Source organism: Pelophylax lessonae (assembly GCF_965119305.1).
Source record: "Pelophylax lessonae genome assembly, chromosome: 3".
NCBI lineage: Eukaryota > Metazoa > Chordata > Amphibia > Anura > Ranidae > Pelophylax > Pelophylax lessonae.
In genome coordinates, this window is record NC_138770.1 from 23,757,433 (window position 1) to 23,779,025 (window position 21,593).

A 21,593-nucleotide genomic window follows, 5' to 3' on the forward strand; every position below is an offset into this window, starting at 1 on the left:
ACCCCTCAGCTAACTCCATCAGTCGCCTCCCATATCACTAATTTACTAACAGACATATCAGTCTGGATGTCACACCAATGTCCGATGTCTATCCAAAATCAGCCTCATAATATTCCTTCCCCTAAGTGCCTCTTCCCCTGACTTCTCTGTTATAATCAACTGCTCAGTCATCAGCCCATCCCCCCCCATGCCAAGTTGCTAGGTGTAATCCTGGACTCTGTCCAAAGCTTGCCGCCTCAACCTCGGCAACATCTCCAAAATATACCCCTTCCTAACCAATGAAATCCACTCCCTGGTCATCTCTTGCCTTGACTACTGCAACCCCCACCCCCCCCTTATTGGCTTACCCTCACATAGGCTATTCCCCCTTCAGTCCATCATGAATGCTTCCGCCAGGCTCATCTAGCTTACAAACCTTGTCTGCTACCCCTCTCTGCCAATCCCTCCATTTTCCCAACTCACCCAATGAATGACATTATAATTCTAACAATAACTTTAAAAGCCCTTCACAACTCCGCCCCCAGCTATATCACTAACCTAGTCTCAAAATACCAACCACATCGTTCTTTTCATTCCTCCCAAGACCTCCTGCTCTCTAGCTCCCTTGTCACCTCCTCCAATACTCGCTTCCAGGACTTCTTTAGAGCCTCTCCGATCTTATGGAACTCCTTACCCCAATCTGTCTAACTATCTCCTACTTTGTTTGCTTTTAGATGATCCCTGAAAATCCTCCTCTTCAGAGGATCCTATCCTGCCTCCCCTAACAACTATACTTTCATTTTCTGATTTAGCTCATGCCCTACAGTAATTAGCGTTTGTATCACTTGACCCTCCCTCCTAGATTGTAAGCTCTAAGGAGCAGGGTCCTCTGATTCCGCCTGTTTGCTCTCATTGTTGGTGCTATATAAATCCTGTATAATAATAATATTTAACATGTTCTCATGGGGGCAGTAGTCGTTAAATGTACAGCAACCCTCCTATTACCCCCCTCACATCCCCATCCTATTATTGTGTGGCCAATACCATCCAAATAATTTTTACCTTCATTTCCCAAAGTTATCCGTCTTCAAGGAGATCTGTATAGATCAAATGACAACACCAATGAGGATGGAGGAGGACTGGAGTCACATGACTGAGAAGATACTAAACCTAACCCTGGAGATCATCTACCTGCTGACCGGAGAGGTGAGGAGGATTCTGGGAGGTCACATGACATCACTCTTATCTCTATTAATAAAACACTGAGCTGATCGGAGAGGTGAGGAGGATTCTGGGATTCTAACATGATATTCCTATTGGTTCCTCAATACAGAGATTTCCTCCTCTGAAGTCAGGTGATCATATGACCATCACAGTGCCTCCATGTGACTCCCTAAAACCTGAGAGACACAACATGCAGAAGATTCTAGAAGTCACCAAGAAGATGATGGAGCTGCTGACAGGAGAGGTGAGCGGTGCTGGGAATTCTTTTTTGTAATTTTATTTTTATTGAATTTCCCAAAAATAAAGAAGTTACATCCATTGTATTTCATAACACAGGCAATGAAGAGGGTATATAGATATTACACCATGAAGAGGGTATATAGATATTACACCATGAAGAGGGTATATAGATATTACACCATGAAGAGGGTATATAGATATTACACCATGAAGAGGGTATATAGATATTACACCATGAAGAGGGTATATAGATATTACACCATGAAGAGGGTATATAGGTATTACACCATGAAGAGGGTATATATAGATATTACCCCATGAAGAGGGTATATAGGTATTACACTATGAAGAGGGTATATAGATATTACACCATGAAGAGGGTATATATAGATATTACACCATGAAGAGGGTATATATAGATATTACACCATGAAAAGGGTATATAGATATTACACCATGAAGAGGGTATATAGATATTACACCATGAAGAGGGTATATATAGATATTACCCCATGAAGAGGGTATATAGGTATTACACTATGAAGAGGGTATATAGATATTACACCATGAAAAGGGTATATAGATATTACACCATGAAAAGGGTATATAGATATTACACCATGAAGAGGGTATATAGATATTACACCATGAAGAGGGTATATAGATATTATACCATGAAGAGGGTATATAGATATTACACCATGAAGAGGGTATATAGGTATTACACCATGAAGAGGGTATATATAGGTATTACACCATGAAGAGGGTATATAGATATTACACCATGAAGAGGGTATATATAGATATTACACCATGAAGAGGGTATATATAGATATTACACCATGAAGAGGGTATATATAGATATTACACCATGAAGAGGGTATATATAGATATTACACCATGAAGAGGGTATATATATATATTACACCATGAAGAGGGTATATAGATATTACACCATGAAGAGGGTATATAGGTATTACACCATGAAGAGGGTATATATAGGTATTACACCATGAAGAGGGTATATAGATATTACACCATGAAGAGGGTATATATAGATATTACACCATGAAGAGGGTATATATAGATATTACACCATGAAGAGGGTATATATAGATATTACACCATGAAGAGGGTATATATAGATATTACACCATGAAGAGGGTATATATATATATTACACCATGAAGAGGGTATATAGATATTACCCCATGAAGAGGGTATATAGGTATTACACTATGAAGAGGGTATATAGATATTACACCATGAAAAGGGTATATAGATATTACACCATGAAGAGGGTATATAGATATTACACCATGAAGAGGGTATATATAGATATTACCCCATGAAGAGGGTATATAGGTATTACACTATGAAGAGGGTATATAGATATTACACCATGAAGAGGGTATATAGATATTACACCATGAAGAGGGTATATAGATATTACACCATGAAGAGGGTATATAGATATTACACCATGAAGAGGGTATATAGATATTACACCATGAAAAGGGTATATAGATATTACACCATGAAAAGGGTATATAGATATTACACCATGAAGAGGGTATATAGATATTACACCATGAAGAGGGTATATAGATATTACACCATGAAGAGGGTATATAGATATTACACCATATAAAGGGTATATAGGTATTACACCATGAAGAGGGTATATAGATATTATACCATGAAGAGGGTATATAGATATTACACCATGAAGAGGGTATATAGGTATTACACCATGAAGAGGGTATATATAGATATTACACCATGAAGAGGGTATATAGATATTACACCATGAAGAGGGTATATAGGTATTACACCATGAAGAGGGTATATATAGGTATTACACCATGAAGAGGGTATATAGATATTACACCATGAAGAGGGTATATATAGATATTACACCATGAAGAGGGTATATATAGATATTACACCATGAAGAGGGTATATATAGATATTACACCATGAAGAGGGTATATATAGATATTACACCATGAAGAGGGTATATATAGATATTATACCATGAAGAGGGTATATATAGATATTACACCATGAAGAGGGTATATAGGTATTACACCATGAAGAGGGTATATAGATATTACACCATGAAGAGGGTATATAGATATTACACCATGAAGAGGGTATATAGGTATTACACCATGAAGAGGGTATATATAGGTATTACACCATGAAGAGGGTATATAGATATTACACCATGAAGAGGGTATATATAGATATTACACCATGAAGAGGGTATATATAGATATTACACCATGAAGAGGGTATATATAGATATTACACCATGAAGAGGGTATATATAGATATTACACCATGAAGAGGGTATATAGATATTACACCATGAAGAGGGTATATAGATATTACACCATGAAGAGGGTATATAGATATTACACCATGAAGAGAGTATATAGATATTACACCATGAAGAGGGTATATATAGGTATTACACCATGAAGAGGGTATATATAGATATTACACCATGAAGAGGGTATATAGATATTACACCATGAAGAGGGTATATAGATATTACACCATGAAGATGGTATATAGATATTACACCATGAAGAGGGTATATAGATATTACACCATGAAGAGGGTATATAGATATTACACCATGAAGAGGGTATATAGATATTACACCATGAAGAGGGTATATAGATATTACACCATGAAGAGGGTATATAGATATTACACCATGAAGAGGGTTTATAGATATTACACCATGAAGAGGGTATATAGATATTACACCATGAAGAGGGTATATAGATATTACACCATGAAGAGGGTATATAGATATTACACCATGAAGAGGGTATATAGATATTACACCATGAAGAGGGTATATAGATATTACAGCTTGCAATAGCCAATAGACATACAGCATACTTGGACAGTATATGCAGTAAACTGAAATAAGTCAGAGGAACCCTCAAAGTTCTGGATAGAACATGGAGATGTTTGGCCATCCGATGGACATGTCTGGGTTTGGTGGTTGCCAGGAGAACGGTACTTGCCTGACTGCATTGTGCCAAGTGTAAAGTTTTGTGGAGGGGGGGTTATGGTGTGGGGGAGTTGAAGCTGTTATAGCTGCAAAGGGAGGAGCCAACTCAATATTGAACCCTACAGACTAAGACTGGGATTCCATTAAAGTTCATGTGTGTGTAAAGACAGGCGTCCCAATACTTTTGGCAATATAGTGTAAGTGAAGGTTTTCAGTAGCCGGGAGCACCTGGTATAATAGTTTGTAGATGGAGGATATGAGGTGTGGTTGGTGTCGGCCTTGGATTCATATGTGTTTGAATTTGGTTGGGTGGTGTAACGCTAATGATGGAGGGGGGGGGGGGGGGAAGGGTGGAGAAAAAGTCTTCCATTGAATATAAGAGGTAAAGAGGTTATTGGGAATACGGAGCTTAGTGTGGAATTCCTCAAAGGGTCTGAGTTTTCTTGTAACCAAATCTACAAAATGACGCAACTATAAGGAGAATTATCTGCAGGACTGTGAAAACTACAGCCAGGTCTATAAGAGGAAAAGGACCGCCCGCCGTCTATTTATGTCGCTACTTTGATATTAAATACCGGAGTTATGGTAACAGATAGCAGATAGCTGCCATAACCCCGGTATTTTCTTACACAGCCAGCCGTTCTCTTTCACATAAAAATGGTCCCAGCGGTGGATTCACCATGTGATCACTTTTATGGGTGGCGGGAAAGGTGCCCCCCCCCCCTCCCACTGCTTCCCGGTAATTTTACCCACTTACTGGAGCTGTCGGTAGCGGGGAAAACAATCCGATCCTTTTGCCTGATGGGCAGGAAGTCGAGTGAGGGCAAGATGGCCCCCCACTCCACTCTCTTGGAGGACCAGAGCGACATCAAATGTCACTTCTGCCCAACAACCTTAAAGGGCCAAATGTATTTATTTATTTGCTTTTAAGTGTAAATGTGAGATGTGAGGTCTTTTTAACCCCAAATCTCACATTAACCACTTCTAACCCCCTTAATGACCAGGCCATTTTTTTACGATTCGTCACTGCGTTACTTAAACTGACAATTACACGGTCGTGCGAAATTGTACCCAAATAAAATTGATGTCCTTTTTTTCCCACAAATAGAGCTTTAGTTTGGTGGTATTTGATCACCTGTGCCATTTTTTTTTTTTTGGCGCTATAAATAAAAAAAGAGAGACAATTCTGAAAAAAAAACAATATTTTTTACTTTCTGCTATATAACATTCCCAATACAAAAAAATGTAAAAATTAAATGTTTTCATTATTTTTGGCCAATTTGTATTATGCTACATATTTTTGGTAAAAAAAAATCCCAATAAGTCTAAATTGGTTAAAACTTATCACGTCTACAAACTAGGGGAAATATTTATGTCATTTTTTTTTTTATTACTAGTAATGGCAGCGATTAGCGATTTTTAGCGGGACTGCGACATTGTTGGAGACAGATCGGACCCCTAACTGACATTTTTGACACTTTTGGGGGGACCAGTGACATTACTATAGTAATCAGTGCTAGAAATATGCACTGTCACTGTAATAATGACACTGGCAGGGGAGGGGTTAACACCAGGGGGATCAAATGGTTAAATGTGTCCCTAAGGGGTGCTTTCTAACTGTGTGGAGGATGGGCTTGCTGAATGAACACGGAGACCTGTGTTCCTAAAAAAGAGGATCCCTGTGTTCATTACTGACAGAACAGCAGTCTGTTCTGTCTCTGCGGGGAGCGATCACAGGTGCCCGACAGACATTGCGGCCGCCGGACCCGCTGATTGGCTCCCCCTGTAGCCAATCGGTGCATGCGCATGCCCCCACTAGCAGTCCTGCGAAACGACGCACAGGTACATCATTTCTAGTGACAGAGCCAATCTGCTGCAGTATAAGTACAGCGGCTGGTTGGCAAGTGGTTAACATTAATAATTATATTTTATTATTTATTATTTATTATTATTATCATGATATTAGTTTGTTCTTAGAATATGCACAATTTATTAACTATGCACAAGCAAATATTCACCTTTTTATTTTTTATTATTTTCTCTTTCTAATTGATATGAGGATATTTTGTACATTTGTGATTATACTGTAGAGTTTGTATTTGATGACAACTGACTCAATGGCAGCCATAAGCATGGATGGGTTAAGTGGCATCCAGATCTGCATAGCTCCGCCCACTCCCCGCCCCTCTATTGGGACACATACAGCTTAAATACCCCAGTTGTCTTTATCCCCGTGACTTGATAAAGCGCATGCACGTGAAACACGTCATCACGGCAACTTTACAAGCTTGCGTTCCATGCTGGGACCCCGAGGTTTCCTCTGGTTTTTCCTGTTCCTGCCCACTGGCCAACCGTGACGTCACCCGAGCGCGCTGCTGTGCTCCGTCTGGTTCCCTGAGTGTCAGTATCGTATTTCTCAGGGCTTTTGGATTGGCGCCCCTCTATCAGCCCTCACCGCAGTGCTGGATGACCCTTCCATTAATGCCCAGGGACCATTTGCAGTGGTATTGTTGGCTTTTTCATTAACTTGACTGTTCTTATCCACCATATTGTGGGTAATAAACTGTTGTGAGACTTTTACCCTTCATAGACCTGGTTGTTGTTTTCACAGTCCTGCAGATAATTCTCCTTCTAGTGACCACTGGGGGGCACCTAGCGTGGTCTTTTGTTTTGTGTACGCCTGTATCTTGCACTATACAAAGTGTATTTGACAGCTGCATAGGTTTGTCCTGGTCTTCCCATGAATCCATCTATTAATCTGTGCCCTCAGCGCTCGGTATACATGTTTGTTTAAAATGACGCAACTAAAATCTATTGGCTTCGGCCCAGGGCAGGATCCTTCCATAGGACAGGGAGTCTGGGATTGAAGGATTATATAAAAGGTAAGCAGAGGAGAACATGGGGAAGAAAGAAAATACCGTGTGCAACATTTTTTCCATATGGACAACATAAATAGCATAGGGGAGGAGGATTGTTTCAGTGGAGAGGACATGGTGGAGTCAGCTGACCATAATAAAGGGCATGGATGAGTGGGGTAGATAAGCCCAAATTATATTTCAGACCAGCGACTGGGTGGAGGATGGACAGACCAGGACATGAAAGTGTGGAGGTGGGAGGCATAATATTAATTTAACCACTTCCCACCGGAAGGCCGTCATATGACGTCCTGGACTTGAAGTGGTGATATCTGGATGATGGGTGCAGCTGCAGGCATCATCCAGATATCTTTCTTTTCAGCCAGCAATTCCCTATCTTGTAGAAGCCCTAGCTGGTCATGAGCCACTTGATTTACAGGCTGCGGGGGGGGGGGGGGGGATGTCCTCCCCCTCTCCTGCTGCCCTCCAGTGCCATAGAGCTGGTCCCCAGCCACCTCTATGTTCCTGGGAGGCCGAAAGCAACATTATGACATCACTTCCGGTGCTATCAGATGTAAACACTGCCAGTTTTTCATCCTGGAATGCAGAGATCAATGTTTTATTTATCTCATGCTTTCCAGGGTAGAAGAGATATCTATGTGACCCCAGATTTCTCCATAAAGAGGATCTGTCACGCCTTATTCCTATGACAAGGGATGTGTACATTTCTTGTAATAGGAATAAAAGTGATAAAAAAAATAGAGATGGTGTACAAATAATAAAACAAAATAATAAATAATAATAATAAAAAAGTTTTTAAAGCACCCCTGTCCCCTCGAGCTCGCACGCAAAAGCAAACGCATACGTAGGTTGTGCCCGCATATATATACGATGTCCGGACCACACATGTGAGACATCGCTGTGAACGTTAGAGGAAGAGCAATAATTCTAGCACTAGACCTCCTCTGTAACTCTAAACAGGTAACCTGTAAACATTTGGAAAGCGTCGCCTATGGATATGTGTTTGATATCTAATTACTCGGCATAACATCATCTTATTTATTGTACAAAAATTGGGTTACAGGTATCTATGGTGGGGTTTTTTTTTTTTGCATTAAAATTCATTAAAGTGTATTTTTTCCCAAACAATTGTGTTTGAAAAATTGCTGCGACCGCCATTTTATTCTCTAGGGTCTTTGCTGAAAAAAAAAAAATATATTTTTTTTTTTTAATGTTTGGGGGTTCTGAGTAATTTTTTAGCAATGAAATGATGATTTTTACATGTAGGAGAGAAATGCCAGAATTGGCCCGGATGGGAAGTGGTTAACAGGTCAGGTGCTCCCAGACCGCCCCTAGATCTCAGCCAAAGCAAAGTGGATTGTGCTATGCGATGGGACTTATGGTGACATATAAATGTAACAAAGGTACTTTGCAGCAATTTCAGCAGAGAAAGAGGGACTTGGACCGGGAAAGTCTCCAATAGGTACAGCAGTTTGGGGAGGAACCACATTGTGAGGACATTTACCGTGCCTAGCCAGGAGATATTATACAGTAAGCATCCCATTGTTTCAGGGATAAATGTATGTCTTGAAATAAAGAAGGAAGGTTAGCTTAGTATAATGAGGAGAAGGTGTCACATGAATAACGAGGTATTTGAGGGAACAGGTACACTAGTGATACGAGTAAGCGGATTGTAAGGTGCCCAGAGTTGTGGGAGAAATGTTGATAGAAAGATCCTCGATCTTAAGCTGGATACACACTATCCAACTTTTGTGGTTAGATTTCCTTCAGATTTACCTTTTTCTATGTAGTGCAAGGGCCTGCCAGATTGCATACAAATTGAAAGTGTTTAGGTTTGACCTCATATTATACGGTTTTGGTAAATCTAAAGGAAAAAGACTTCAGAAAATCTTATAGTGTGTTTGGCCCTTTAGAAGTATTAATCTTATACCCCGGCAGTGTACTCAGGTAGATGAGTGACAATTATTAGTAGTTATAATTTATACACAGCATGTTTGTTACAATGATTGTTTTATTATATATTCAGAGTGGAAACCTCAAGGATGATAATATTGATGTTAAAGAAGAGTATAAAGAGGAGGATGAGGAGTATGGAGTGATGGAGGAGTTTTCAGAAGGACACAAGGATATGATGGAGCCACCTAATACCAGGAACCCACCAGAGAGATGTCCCCGTCCTCTGTATTCCTGGGATTCCACACAGGAAGGTCACACCATCCCTCACTGTTACAAGGTTGGTGCGATGGAGTATCTAGAACATGTACTTGTGGAGATGATGTGAGGATTATTTTATGTGAGCTTATATTTTACAGATGATTTTTCTCTCATTTTCTTTAGAGTGAAGATCTGATAGATATAAAAGCTGAGGTTAAAGCAGAAGAAGAAGAGAGGATGGAGGAGGATGGAATAACGGGGACATTTATAGAGGAGGACACTCCTACAGAGATCAGCACAGGTGGGTCATTAACACTAAATACATTCCTCCACCCATACTGCTCTCTGATTAGTCCAGACTGAGTGCCCAGGTCTAGCAAGATCTCTGATGGCAATTTTCCCAGATTTGCTTGCTCTGATATTTGCTGGCTGTATCGGGTGGAGGGATATGTCTGTATAGTATCAGACCCAAGTCATTGAGTGCAGTCTCAGGAGACGGGAGGCAGCGGTGTGGGACCTCTGCAGCTTGTCTCATGTAAACTTTTAAGCTTCCACTGATTACTGAATACCAATATTATGAGTCCTGACCCTTACACTGTATAATTTATATTGTACATTACATAATCCTGACCCCTGCACTATATACTCTATGTTGTACATTACATACTCCTGACCCCTGCATTATATACTCTATGTTGTACATAATTTTGATACTGTATAGTCCTAACTTTTGTATCCTATATAATAAGTTGTACATTACATAAGCCTTACTTCTTTTGCATCCATTTTCTACCAGCTGGACATTTTATATCTGATGATTTGATTGGAGGACAGACTTTTACATGGTGATAATAATGTGATAACATCCTCAGACTTTGGAACCTTAAACAGAAAGTGATAATGAGGGAGGAGTCAGTAACCCAATGATAGTGATCTTCAGGATCAGTCCAGTCTTCATCTTGGTTGTTCTCCCCCCATCCTCACTCTCTGACCTCTGGCGGGGAGCTCAGCCCCGCTGTTATTTATGACTAAATCATGGACTAAATAAGGAAGTGCAGAACTTCTTGTGTTGGGAAGATGGCAATGAGTGATAGAGGGGGAGGGGACACTCGTCATATAATCCCCTCATCACTGTCACTCCTATAAAAGACAGTTCTCGTTGTTTCCTCACTCTCTGACTAAGGTCCATGAGTAAAGAAATGAACTGGTAGGAGATCAGAGGACCCATTTACTAGTTACCTTGAGGATGGAATAGTAAGATCCTCAGAGACAAAGCTGCCTGATGTGGGCGGAGTCCTGGTTTAGGGGAACCAATCTGCTGATGTCTAGTAATAATCTTTGTATTTCTATTTTAGTAGATGGACGGGAGATGAGGAAAACCTCAGAGGATTGTCTCACTTTGTCGCCAGACGGTAAAGTAGAAGATGAGGACATCACACAGTATAGTCCAGGAAAAAACCCGGCTACCTCAAATGTCCATCAGGCACCACACAGTGTAGATGGACCATCGTATTCCTCTTATCCTGAGGAACCTCAGACTGTGAGGGACAGTGCCGGACCATCATATTCCTCTTATCCTGAGGAACCTCAGACTGTGAGGGACAGTGCCATCCTTCCAACAGATAAGAGGTTTTTCTGTACTAAGTGCGGGAAGAGTTTCCATTTTAAATGCAATCTTGATGTGCACAAAAGATCTTGCACAGGTGAGAAGCCGTATTCCTGTCCTGAGTGTGGGAAATGTTTTTCAGACAAGTCCAATCTTTACCCACATCGGAGATTACACACAGGGGAGAAGCCATATTCCTGTGATGAGTGCGGGAAATGTTTTTCAAGAAAGTCCCATTTTATCACGCATCAGAGATCTCACACGGGGGAGAAGCCGTATTCCTGTCCTGAGTGCGGAAAATGTTTTTCAGACAAGTCCATTCTTTACAAACATCAGAGATCGCACGCGGGGCAGGAGCCACTTTCCTGTTCTGAGTGTGGGAAATGTTTTTCACAGATGTCCAGTCTCGCCAGACATCAGAAGTCTCACATGGATGAAAAGACTTATTCCTGTCCTGAGTGTGGGAAATGTTTTCCAACAAAAAGATATTTTGTCATTCATCAGAGATGTCACACGGGGGAGAAGCCATATTGCTGTCCTGAGTGTGGGAAATGCTTTTCACAAAAGTCCCATCTTCACACACATCAGCAACTGCACACGGGACTAAAACCATTTTCCTGTTCAGATTGTGGAAAATGTTTTGTACGAAAATCAAACCTTGTTACGCATCAGAGGTCTCACACAGGGGAGAAGCCATATTCCTGTCCTGAGTGTGGGAAATGTTTTTCACAGAAGTCCATTCTTAACACACATCAGAGATCTCACACGGGGGAGAAGCCGTATTCCTGTTCTGAGTGTGGGAAATGTTTTTCACAGAAGTCTCATCTTTGCAATCATCAGAGATCTCACATGGGGGAGAAGCCATATTCCTGTCCTCTGTGTGGGAAATGTTTTTCACAGAAGCCCCATCTTAACACCCATCTGAGATCTCACACAGGGGAGAAACCACTTTTCTGTCCTGAGTGAGGGAAGTGTTAGTCACTGAAGTCCTGTCTTCCTGTACAAAGTACATCAAGGATCCCACACAACCCTCACAGTGTATTAGTGCTCTGAGTGCAGGAAATGTCTTCTATATGAATGTTGCTGGACATCACAGCTCTCATGTGTGGAAGAAGCACACCCTGATATACACCTCAGATATACTCCATGGCTGATCTTCATCATATACAGTCAGGTCTATAAATATTGGGACATCAACACATCAATTCTAATCTTTTTGGCTCTATACACCACCACAATGGATTTGAAATGAAACAAACAAGATGTTCTTTAACTGCAGACTTTCAGCTTTAATTTGAGGTTATTTACATCCAAATCAGGTGAAAGGTGTAGGAATTACAACAGTTTGTATATGTACCTCCCACTTTTTAAGGGACCAAAAGTAATGGGACAGATTAACAATCATAAATCAAACTTTCACTTTTTAATACTTGGTTGCAAATCCTTTGCAGCCAATTACAGCCTGAAGTCTGGAACGCATAGACATCACCAGACGCTGGGTTTCATCCCTGGTGGTGCTCTGCCAGGCCTCTACTGCAACTATCTTCAGTTCCTGCTTGTTCTTGGGGCATTTTCCCTTCAGTTTTCTCTTCAGCAAGTGAAATCCATGCTCAATCGGATTCAGGTCAGGTGATTGACATGGCCATTGCATAACATTCCACTTCTTTCCCTTAAAAAACTCTTTGGTTGCTTCTGCAGTATGCTTCGGGTCATTGTCCATCTGCACTGTGAAGCGCCGTCCAATGAGTTCTGAAGCATTTGGCTGAATATGAGCAGATAATATTGCCCGAAACACTTCAGAATTCATCCTGCTGCTTTTGTCAGCAGTCACATCATCAATAAATACAAGAGAACCAGTTCCATTGGCAGCCATACATGCCCACGCCATGACACTACCACCACCATGCTTCTCTGATGAGGTGGTATGCTTTGGATTGTGAGCAGTTCCTTTCCTTCTCCATACTCTTCTCTTCCCATCACTCTGGTACAAGTTGATCTTGGTCTCATCTGTCCATAGGATGTTGTTCCAGAACTGTGAAGGCTTTTTTAGATGTTGTTTGGCAAACTCTAATCTGGCGTTCCTGTTTTTGAGGCTCACCAATGGTTTACATCTTGTGGTGAACCCTCTGTATTCACTCTGGTAAAGTCTTCTCTTGATTGTTGACTTTGACACACATACACCTACCTCCTGGAGAGTGTTCCTGATCTGGCCAACTGTTGTGAAGGGTGTTTTCTTCACCAGGGAAAGAATTATTCAGTCATCCACCACAGTTGTTTTCCATGGTCTTCCGGGTCTTTTGGTGTTGCTGAGTTCACCGGTTCTTTCTTTTTAAGGATGTTCCAAACAGTTGATTTGGCCACACCTAATGTTTTTGCTTTCTCTCTGATGGGTTTGTTTTGTTTTTTTCAGCCTAATGATGGCTTGCTTCACTGATAGTGACAGCTCTTTGGATCTCATATTGAGAGTTGACAGCAACAGATTCCAAATGCAAATAGCACACTTGAAATAAACTCTGGACCTTTTATCTGCTCCTTGTAAATGGGATAATGAGGGAAGAACACACACCTGGCCATGGAACAGCTGAGCAGCCAATTGTCCCATTACTTTTGGTCCCTTAAAAAGTGGAAGGCACATATACAAACTGTTGTAATTCCTACACCTTTCACTTGATGTGGATGTAAATACCCTCAAATTAAAGCTGAAAGTCTTCAGTTAAAGCACATCTTGTTTGTTTCATTTCAAATTCATTGTGGTGGTGTATAGAGCCAAAAAGATTAGAATTGTGTCGTTGTCCCAATATGTATGGACCTGACTGTAAGAAACACTTCAAAAGGAGATCAGAGATCACCAAGTCCTGGATTAAGTGTTGTCCCGTGTTGGCCATTGATAGCAGAAGAAAAATGGAGTCTGTGACGGAACCGCTTGACACCCCAACTAGGTGCTTCCTTCCGCCAAACCGTGCTTCCTGCCTTCCAAACCGTTCTGAGCAGACTGAGAGCTGATACCAGCCCCTTTTACCCCAAACATCGTACACAGACAAGATGTGAGGTAAAATCCAAAGGATTGACTGTTTATTGAAACTCAGACACATACTTCATACCGTACAGGAGGACATCCCCTCCTGATCATATTACCCTAACAATACAAACTGTAAACAAGAATATAATTAACACAACTAAGGAACAGCCAACATGAACTACGCTACTCCCCCTCTAGCAACTTATAACTTACAGTGATATACTTAACATGAGCTAATTAACTGGTCACTTAAACCAGCCTAGGTGGAGGGGACAATACTAGCAGACAGACAGAGACAATAGAACAATGGGAGAGATCTAATTACCATAAACACGTTATAGCAGGAGGCCCCAGTGGGTTGAGCTGATTACATAACATCTACAGTCATTGCTGGCTTGAGGCATAGAGGCCTCAAATATGGAAATGGAACCTCCAGTTCCCAGAGTCTGTGTGTTTTGGGGAGACATAAACTTAAATCAGAAACAAGACCACTCCACGGATCCCCCAGGCATACACCTTCCAAAGAGTAGTGTTCCCTTAAATGCCAGGGCCCATAGTCAGTGGGTAAGAGGCTTGTTCCCAGTCCTCTCCAGAAGCCTCTGTCCTGGTTAGGTCTGTCACAGAGTCATTACCTTTCATTGACTGAGTACATTTTGTGGTGTGAGCTTTCAGAAACATTTAGAGGTCTATTTAAAAATACAAAAATAGTTAAATGAGTGTGTTGTGGAAATTTTCCTCAGGTACAAAATACCTGTTACCTGTTAGTCAGTGATACCAAATCAGACAATATATAGCTATATATATAATGAGATCAGACAAGACTCAAGATGGCTGAATCATAGTGACCTGATTTATTACAGCATTGCTGGAGTTTAAATATACTCAAAAATGGGTTTGTCATTACAATCTGACGTACAAGAAATGGGTTGTTATTAACATCTTTTGTCCAATCAAAGTTAACAACTAATTATAGTAAGCATTGGGTTAATCTATATTGTGATTCTCTGTCATAAGGGAAATTTCTTGGTGACCCTCAATAAAAGTTCCAAAGGGGCTTTTAGAAGATATTATTGGCTTTGCGGTCAGCTGTCCAGACAGAGTTGATATTCTGAGATATAGGGAATTTCCACTGTTTCGGTCATCTGATATATTCTTAGCTTTTGCAAGCTCAGTGACACATGTAAAGAAATCAGAGTAAAATGAGATTAACTCGAAAGACGTTTTGTTTAAGATAACCATTCTAAATGCCAGTCAAGGCATCCTGCATATCCAGCAAGGTATCCCGTATACAGTATGCCACGTCATCTTCCCCTCTTGAGAATTTATTGATCACGCTAACTACCTATCCACTTATCAGATTCCTCCAAGGGAGCAGCCCCTTACACTTGGGACACTGGCCCAGAGGGCAAACCTCAGTGGGGGTTGTCCGAGTCTTGGTAAGGTTCTGAGGTGGAGATTACTTCATACATGGGGGTTTGAGGTGACAGATTTCTCATTACAGCATACTCAGCATCATCAATCACTTCTTATTTCCGTATAGAGTTGAAATAGTTTGTCTCCTTGGCCTTGGTAACCTTATCAACCAAACACATAATTATTTTAATTCAACAGATAACTAGAGATCATAATTATCATAAACATCAATATAAATACACCACTTTCATTATTTTAGGAGATAAGGCAAAACCTCCAAAAGACTGTTCATTAGGAAGGGAGGACACCATTGGAAGAGGTTGACTGAGAAAGTCAACTATGGGCCTTATTGACACAGACATAACAGATTCCCAACCCCGAATGTGACCACCCTGGGGTTAAAATGGGTATTAATAACTTTTCTGCATAATACCCCAGTTTCTGTCAGAACAACAGAAACCTGAGGGCTTCTCCTAGGTGAGAAATGTCCATATTGTCATTTAATATGGCTCATATTTTATGTTTAACAGTTTCATTTCTGTAATGCAAGCAAGTTTCATTTCATGGGCTGTTCACAGTCAGCTGTGGGCAGGATGTGTTTATCAGTGCTTGTGAACAGTCCACCCTCCCCACATCAGTTTTTTCCATAGAACTCTATACACACTGTAGGATTCTTGAAACCTGCGACTTTTGGGGGAATAAACATGTCCTTTTGTGCACTGGAAATGTTTCTATAGGATTTTGAAAACTCTGTCTGATTTAGATCCTCTAATGCAAGTGGGTTTACTAGCACAGGTATAGTCTGGGTGTAATTGTGAACATATCTAGCACCCTGAGTACCCTGACTTCCTGGCTACCTGGTATTTAAACTTAACAGTACATTGGGCCTTAGGTTGTCTGTCTCTTTTATTGTCCTGCCCCTTCATTATACCCAACATTCCCATACATATTAAAAATTAAAAGAAAATCATTGTACCACCTTTTTTCAATGACTGGCGTGAATCCATGTATCCCTTCTACCTTGAGGGATGTTGGTGTAACCAATTGCACTCTTAGTAGCCTTAATTTATGACTTAGTATCCTCATTTGGATCTGGTAGGGATGAAAACACACTATTATGCATTTTTGTCAATTGCTTTTGAAGCGCTGCAACACATCTAGTGAGATCTGAGTGTGTGGCTTGCAATTGCTGTGGTAAATAGAGACCTGCTTCAGGTACCCACACCTCTCTTCGGGAGTGTTCCTGACAAAGGAAAAAACGTAAAACAATCTACCTGTTTCTGCTATTATTTTACTCAACTTGTGTTTTTTTTTTTTTTTTTTCTACCATACAACCTTTTGTACCTTTCCGCTACTCTGTGAATGATATGGAGTGTGAAAGGCTTTCTCAATATTTAGTGTGGATTGGACCTCTTGTAGAACCTTTCCTTTAAAGTGAGTACCCCTGTCACTTTCCATAGTTTCTGGAATTCCATACCTGCACATTACCTGGGGCAAAAGCCTTTTTCCTGTGGTTTGTACTTTACCCCTAGAGACTGGCCAGGCCTCAGGCCATCCTGAAAAATGTCTATACAAACCAAAGCATGTGCATAGGGACCAGACTGTGGGAAATCAATGTAATCTAGTTGAATTCCTGGAAAGGACAGTCTGGCTTAGGCAGTGCTTTTGTGGGGTGCTTACAGCTCTACCAACATTGTACCTAGCACAGGTAAGACAAGAAGCAGTATATTTTGCAGCTACTCCAGGAAAACCTGGTGCTAACCAGTGTTGCATTACCAAGGTGGTCATTAGAGTTTTTGAGATATGACACAATCCGTGAGCTGCGGCTGCCATCCTCGGGTATAGGGCCTGAGATCAGACAGAAATGCTCCTCCATCCTCCAGCAACCAGTTACATCCTGTGTTGCACTTTTCTTCCGCCACTTCTCACGCTCCTGTGAGGGGGCTTTTTCTGCAATGATATCAAGATTGCCATACTTACAGGAGTTGGTTGCTTTCCTGCGACTGTCAGTACTCGTATAGGGACCTGTTCCAGTGCAGCCTTCTTCGCTGCTCTGTTGGCCCTTGCATTTCCTGCAGCTTCTTCTGTGTCCTCTCTTGCATGTGCCTTGGGTTTTTTAATAAATGGCCACCTTAGTGGAACACTGGAAGACTAAGAACAGTCTCTATTATATCTGAATGCTTTATTGGCTTACCAGCTGAAGTCAAAAAGTTACAAGCTTTCAAAAATATGACCAAAATCATGTCAATGTAAATGTTAACTCTTTAAAATTCACAGGCCTTTGCCAAAACCATCAGCTGCTTGTGCTTAGAACTTTAGATTTAATGCCTCTGCATTCCTTTTGTTTATTTATTTATATATTGCTGTTACTACTGCATACCCAGTTACAGGCTTACCCTCCTCTGTGTATAAACATGATCCATATGCATAAAAGGGTCTCATCAGGGCTTTAGAGAGGAGCCTTTTTTTACAGGGCTCAACGATTCAGATTCTGCCATCATCAGCTCAAAACAGTCATGGGGGGTATTTAACAAACATTTTTTTTTCCCCTCCCCCTCTAGTGCCTGCTCCTTTACTGGAAGTAAACTGGTTTAAATACATTGCACCTGTTTTATCCAGCAGCTCCTTGCAGGCTGTGGCCCGCACACAGCCGAGGATCCTTTTATCACTGGGTCAAGCTGGCAAGAGACATATGCTAGCGGCCTCTGTTTGCCCCCGTGTTCTTGTGTGAGAACCCCGGATGCGTGTCCATTCAACAAAGTAAATGTTTTATCACCTTTGGGAGAGAAAGGGCGGGAGCAACCTGTAACCCCCTCCTTCAGTTCACCCAGACAGACTATCTCTTCCTGATTTCAAGAGACATATGCTACACACTGGATTAATGGGCACTTCATCTGAAACTGAACACTGAAATTTTAACTCAACACAGCATAACTAACAACTTAGTGTTTTGTTTTTTGTTTTTTTTTAAATTACTTCCCTTTTTCCTTTGGAAGCCAGGCAGGAAACCACTCCCACCCCTGCTACTGTTATTCAGTAAACCTTTCGGACTGCTTCTGATGGGACATGCGGACACAGGTTAGCTGAATACCTTATTTACTGTCTATCTTCTGGGGGAGAGGGGGTGGTTGCAATTCTTTGCTCTAATGTCCTGTCTTTACAATATGTGTAGTAGGTCACCTTTTATACACCCATAATGACAGGAAGTAATGTACTTTTATCTTTCAAACAAATATCTTCTAAAAACTTTGTCCCGAATTTCAAAAATCTGATCAGAGGTTCCCCTTTGGTTACGGAGGATGCCCCTAAAATACCACTTAAATACCATAATTATATAAAAAGTTATTCTATTTTAAAAAAACTTTTGGCTCAGTGCCAATAGGGTTCAATGGTCACGTTAATTGCGGTAACCCTTAATGTGTAAAAATGAATTCTATAACTATTACAGGAACAAAAATAATTACGTTTGAACCCCCTTTGGCAAGCAGCCAATTTTCAAAATTTTTACCAAAGATTCCCTGTTTCAAGGGTATACCAATTATTTTTCATCTTAGTTTTTTAAACTATAGAAAATAACCCCAAAAATATCATATGCCGTTCATTTATCAGATAAAGAAACAATCTTTTCTCCATGCTTACAAACTTCGAGAAATACTTCCTCTTTTTATACCGAAGACACAGCCTGCTTCATACATCTCTCACTTAAGAAATTGAAAGGGCACTGCTCATCCTTACTTTCTTCTTATGAATACAAGATTTGCTGTGTTTTCTCATGAAACAATTCAACACACCCTAACTCATTTACAATACATCCATACTCATTCAACTTCATACTCTCCTGCTTCCATATTTCTGCAACTGATTTTAAGTTTGTTCTTGCCAAATCTGTTTCATACATTTTACAAAAAATCTGCCAAATCCTAGTATCAAAGGTACCTTCTTGTCTTATCCTACAACTAGGATTATTAGCTGTCCAACTACAGAACTTTTTGATTGGCTGTGTGGCCCATTCACCATGCTTCTGAAGCATGTAATCTAAAGCGGTGGTCCTTGTGACCTTTTTCATCTACCCCTGGTCGGTATCTACGGAAACCCAGTTTCCCATTTCACTGTTATCCAAAAAAATAGAATAACTGCCTATAACTTCCAAGTCCCTGACCTGGACTTCGGCCCTCACACAGCCGGTAACCTATAACTTCCAAGTCCCTGACCTGGACTTCGGCCCTCACACAGCCGGTAACCTATAACTTCCAAGTCCCTGACCTGGACTTCGGCCCTCACACAGCCGGTAACCTATAACTTCCAAGTCCCTGACCTGGACTTCGGCCCTCACACAGCCGGTAACCTATAACTTCCAAGTCCCTGACCTGGACTTCGGCCCTCACACAGCCGGTAACCTATAACTTCCAAGTCCCTGACCTGGACTTCGGCCCTCACACAGCCGGTAACCTATAACTTCCAAGTACCTGACCTGGACTTCTGCCCTCACACAGCCGGTAACCTATAACTTCCAAGTCCCTGACCTGGACTTCGGCCCTCACACAGCCGGTAACCTATAACTTCCAAGTCCCTGACCTGGACTTCGGCCCTAAGCCGGTAACCTATAACTTCCAAGTCCCTGACATGGACTTCGGCCCTAAGCCGGTAACCTATAACTTCCAAATCCCTGACCTATTACCATATGCATATGTTTACATATATACTATAACAGAGATAAAAACCTTTAGATGTATATGAAATGTCAGGCTAAACAGTCATATACATTCAATGCTTGCTACGTCTCAAATGGACACTCCGAAATGAGATTGCTTTACCAGAACATAACTGGGGGTCACGTTCCTGCGTGTCCAAGACACCCACAGTGGTGAGGGTTGACCCAACCTCACCTTTCGCAACAAGTGTTAGTAGCAACAATATATACACCGACTAAGGGTTTAGGTTCTTTTAAGAGGGTATTACGTCAAAAATAAACAGAGTTACCTGGACGTCATTTGATGGACTGAAAAACATTGTAAGCAGACAATGGGCTTACCTGGCCAGATATTTTCAGTGTATCCAATGCAGTCCAGATGTCTCACTCCGTCCGCAGATGACGTCACCTCTCCTGGCTGGCTCGCCAAACTGTTGTGGAAATTTTCCTCAGGTACAAAATACCTGTTACCTGTTAGTCAGTGATACCAAATCAGATAATATATAGCTATATATATAATGAGATCAGACAAGACTCAAGATGGCTGAATCATAGTGACCTGATTTATTACAGCGTGCTGGAGTTTAAATATACTCAAAAATGGGTTTGTCATTACAATCTGACGTACAAGAAATGGGTTGTTATTAACATCTTTTGTCCAATCAAAGTTAAAGCGGTTGTAAACTCTATAAAAAAAAAAATAAAAAAAAAAAAACCTGCAAGACAAAGGCATAATGAGCTAGTATGCATCGCATACTAGCCCATTATGTGTAACTTACCTTAAAACGAAGCCCCGACACGGACCCCCGGACATCGCTGTGGGCGCTGCCATGGTCCCTCGTGGTCTCTTCCAGGTTCGGCGGCTCCGGCGCGCCGATTGGCCGGAAGAGACGGCTCCGGCGCGATGATTGGCCGGAGCCGCAATGACGTCACTCCCGCGCATGCCCCAAATTGCACCGCTATTGGACCAAAGTTGTGATCACAGTAAACACTGTTCTAGGTGTAGTGGTCCCTCTGGATCCTAGACAATGCTTGTTGGGCATGCTTAATACGGTCACCCAGGACAGATGTCTTGGGGAGGCGGTAGCAAGAGCCCTGTAGACTTTTGTTAGTACATTGGACTGCATCTGAACCTCCCACACACGAGATGTGGCTTGAACAGTTGGGTAATAAATTGCGCATTGAAAAACTCATATATCAACATAGGGGCTCCCCTTACAAATTTGAGAAGGTGTGGGGTAGATGGTTGGCTACTCCGGGCCTGGTCCCTGCGGACTTGGTACTAGATAGATTGCTGCGCCAATAATGGCATTTATAATGTTACCTGGGAGGAACTGTAGAGGCTATAGGAGCTTTAT

At 41.3% G+C, this 21,593-nt stretch overlaps 2 protein-coding genes across 2 annotated transcripts in view; one reads left to right on the top strand and one right to left on the bottom strand.

Moving 5' to 3' along the window:
* Nucleotides 1-12,091, top strand: part of LOC309550695 (uncharacterized protein) — a gene marked incomplete at its 3' end in the record, with an annotated part of 321,308 nt that extends 309,217 nt beyond the window's left edge. Inside the window, 2 exon segments of the mRNA XM_082251029.1 lie at nucleotides 11,211-12,076; nucleotides 12,080-12,091. Coding sequence (XP_082107155.1) covers nucleotides 11,211-12,076; nucleotides 12,080-12,091 — 878 coding nt within the window.
* LOC309549796 (uncharacterized protein) overlaps nucleotides 1-21,593 on the bottom strand; it is a gene marked incomplete at its 3' end in the record, with an annotated part of 90,645 nt that overhangs the window by 58,330 nt on the left and 10,722 nt on the right. The gene's annotated exons all lie outside the window — the stretch shown is intronic.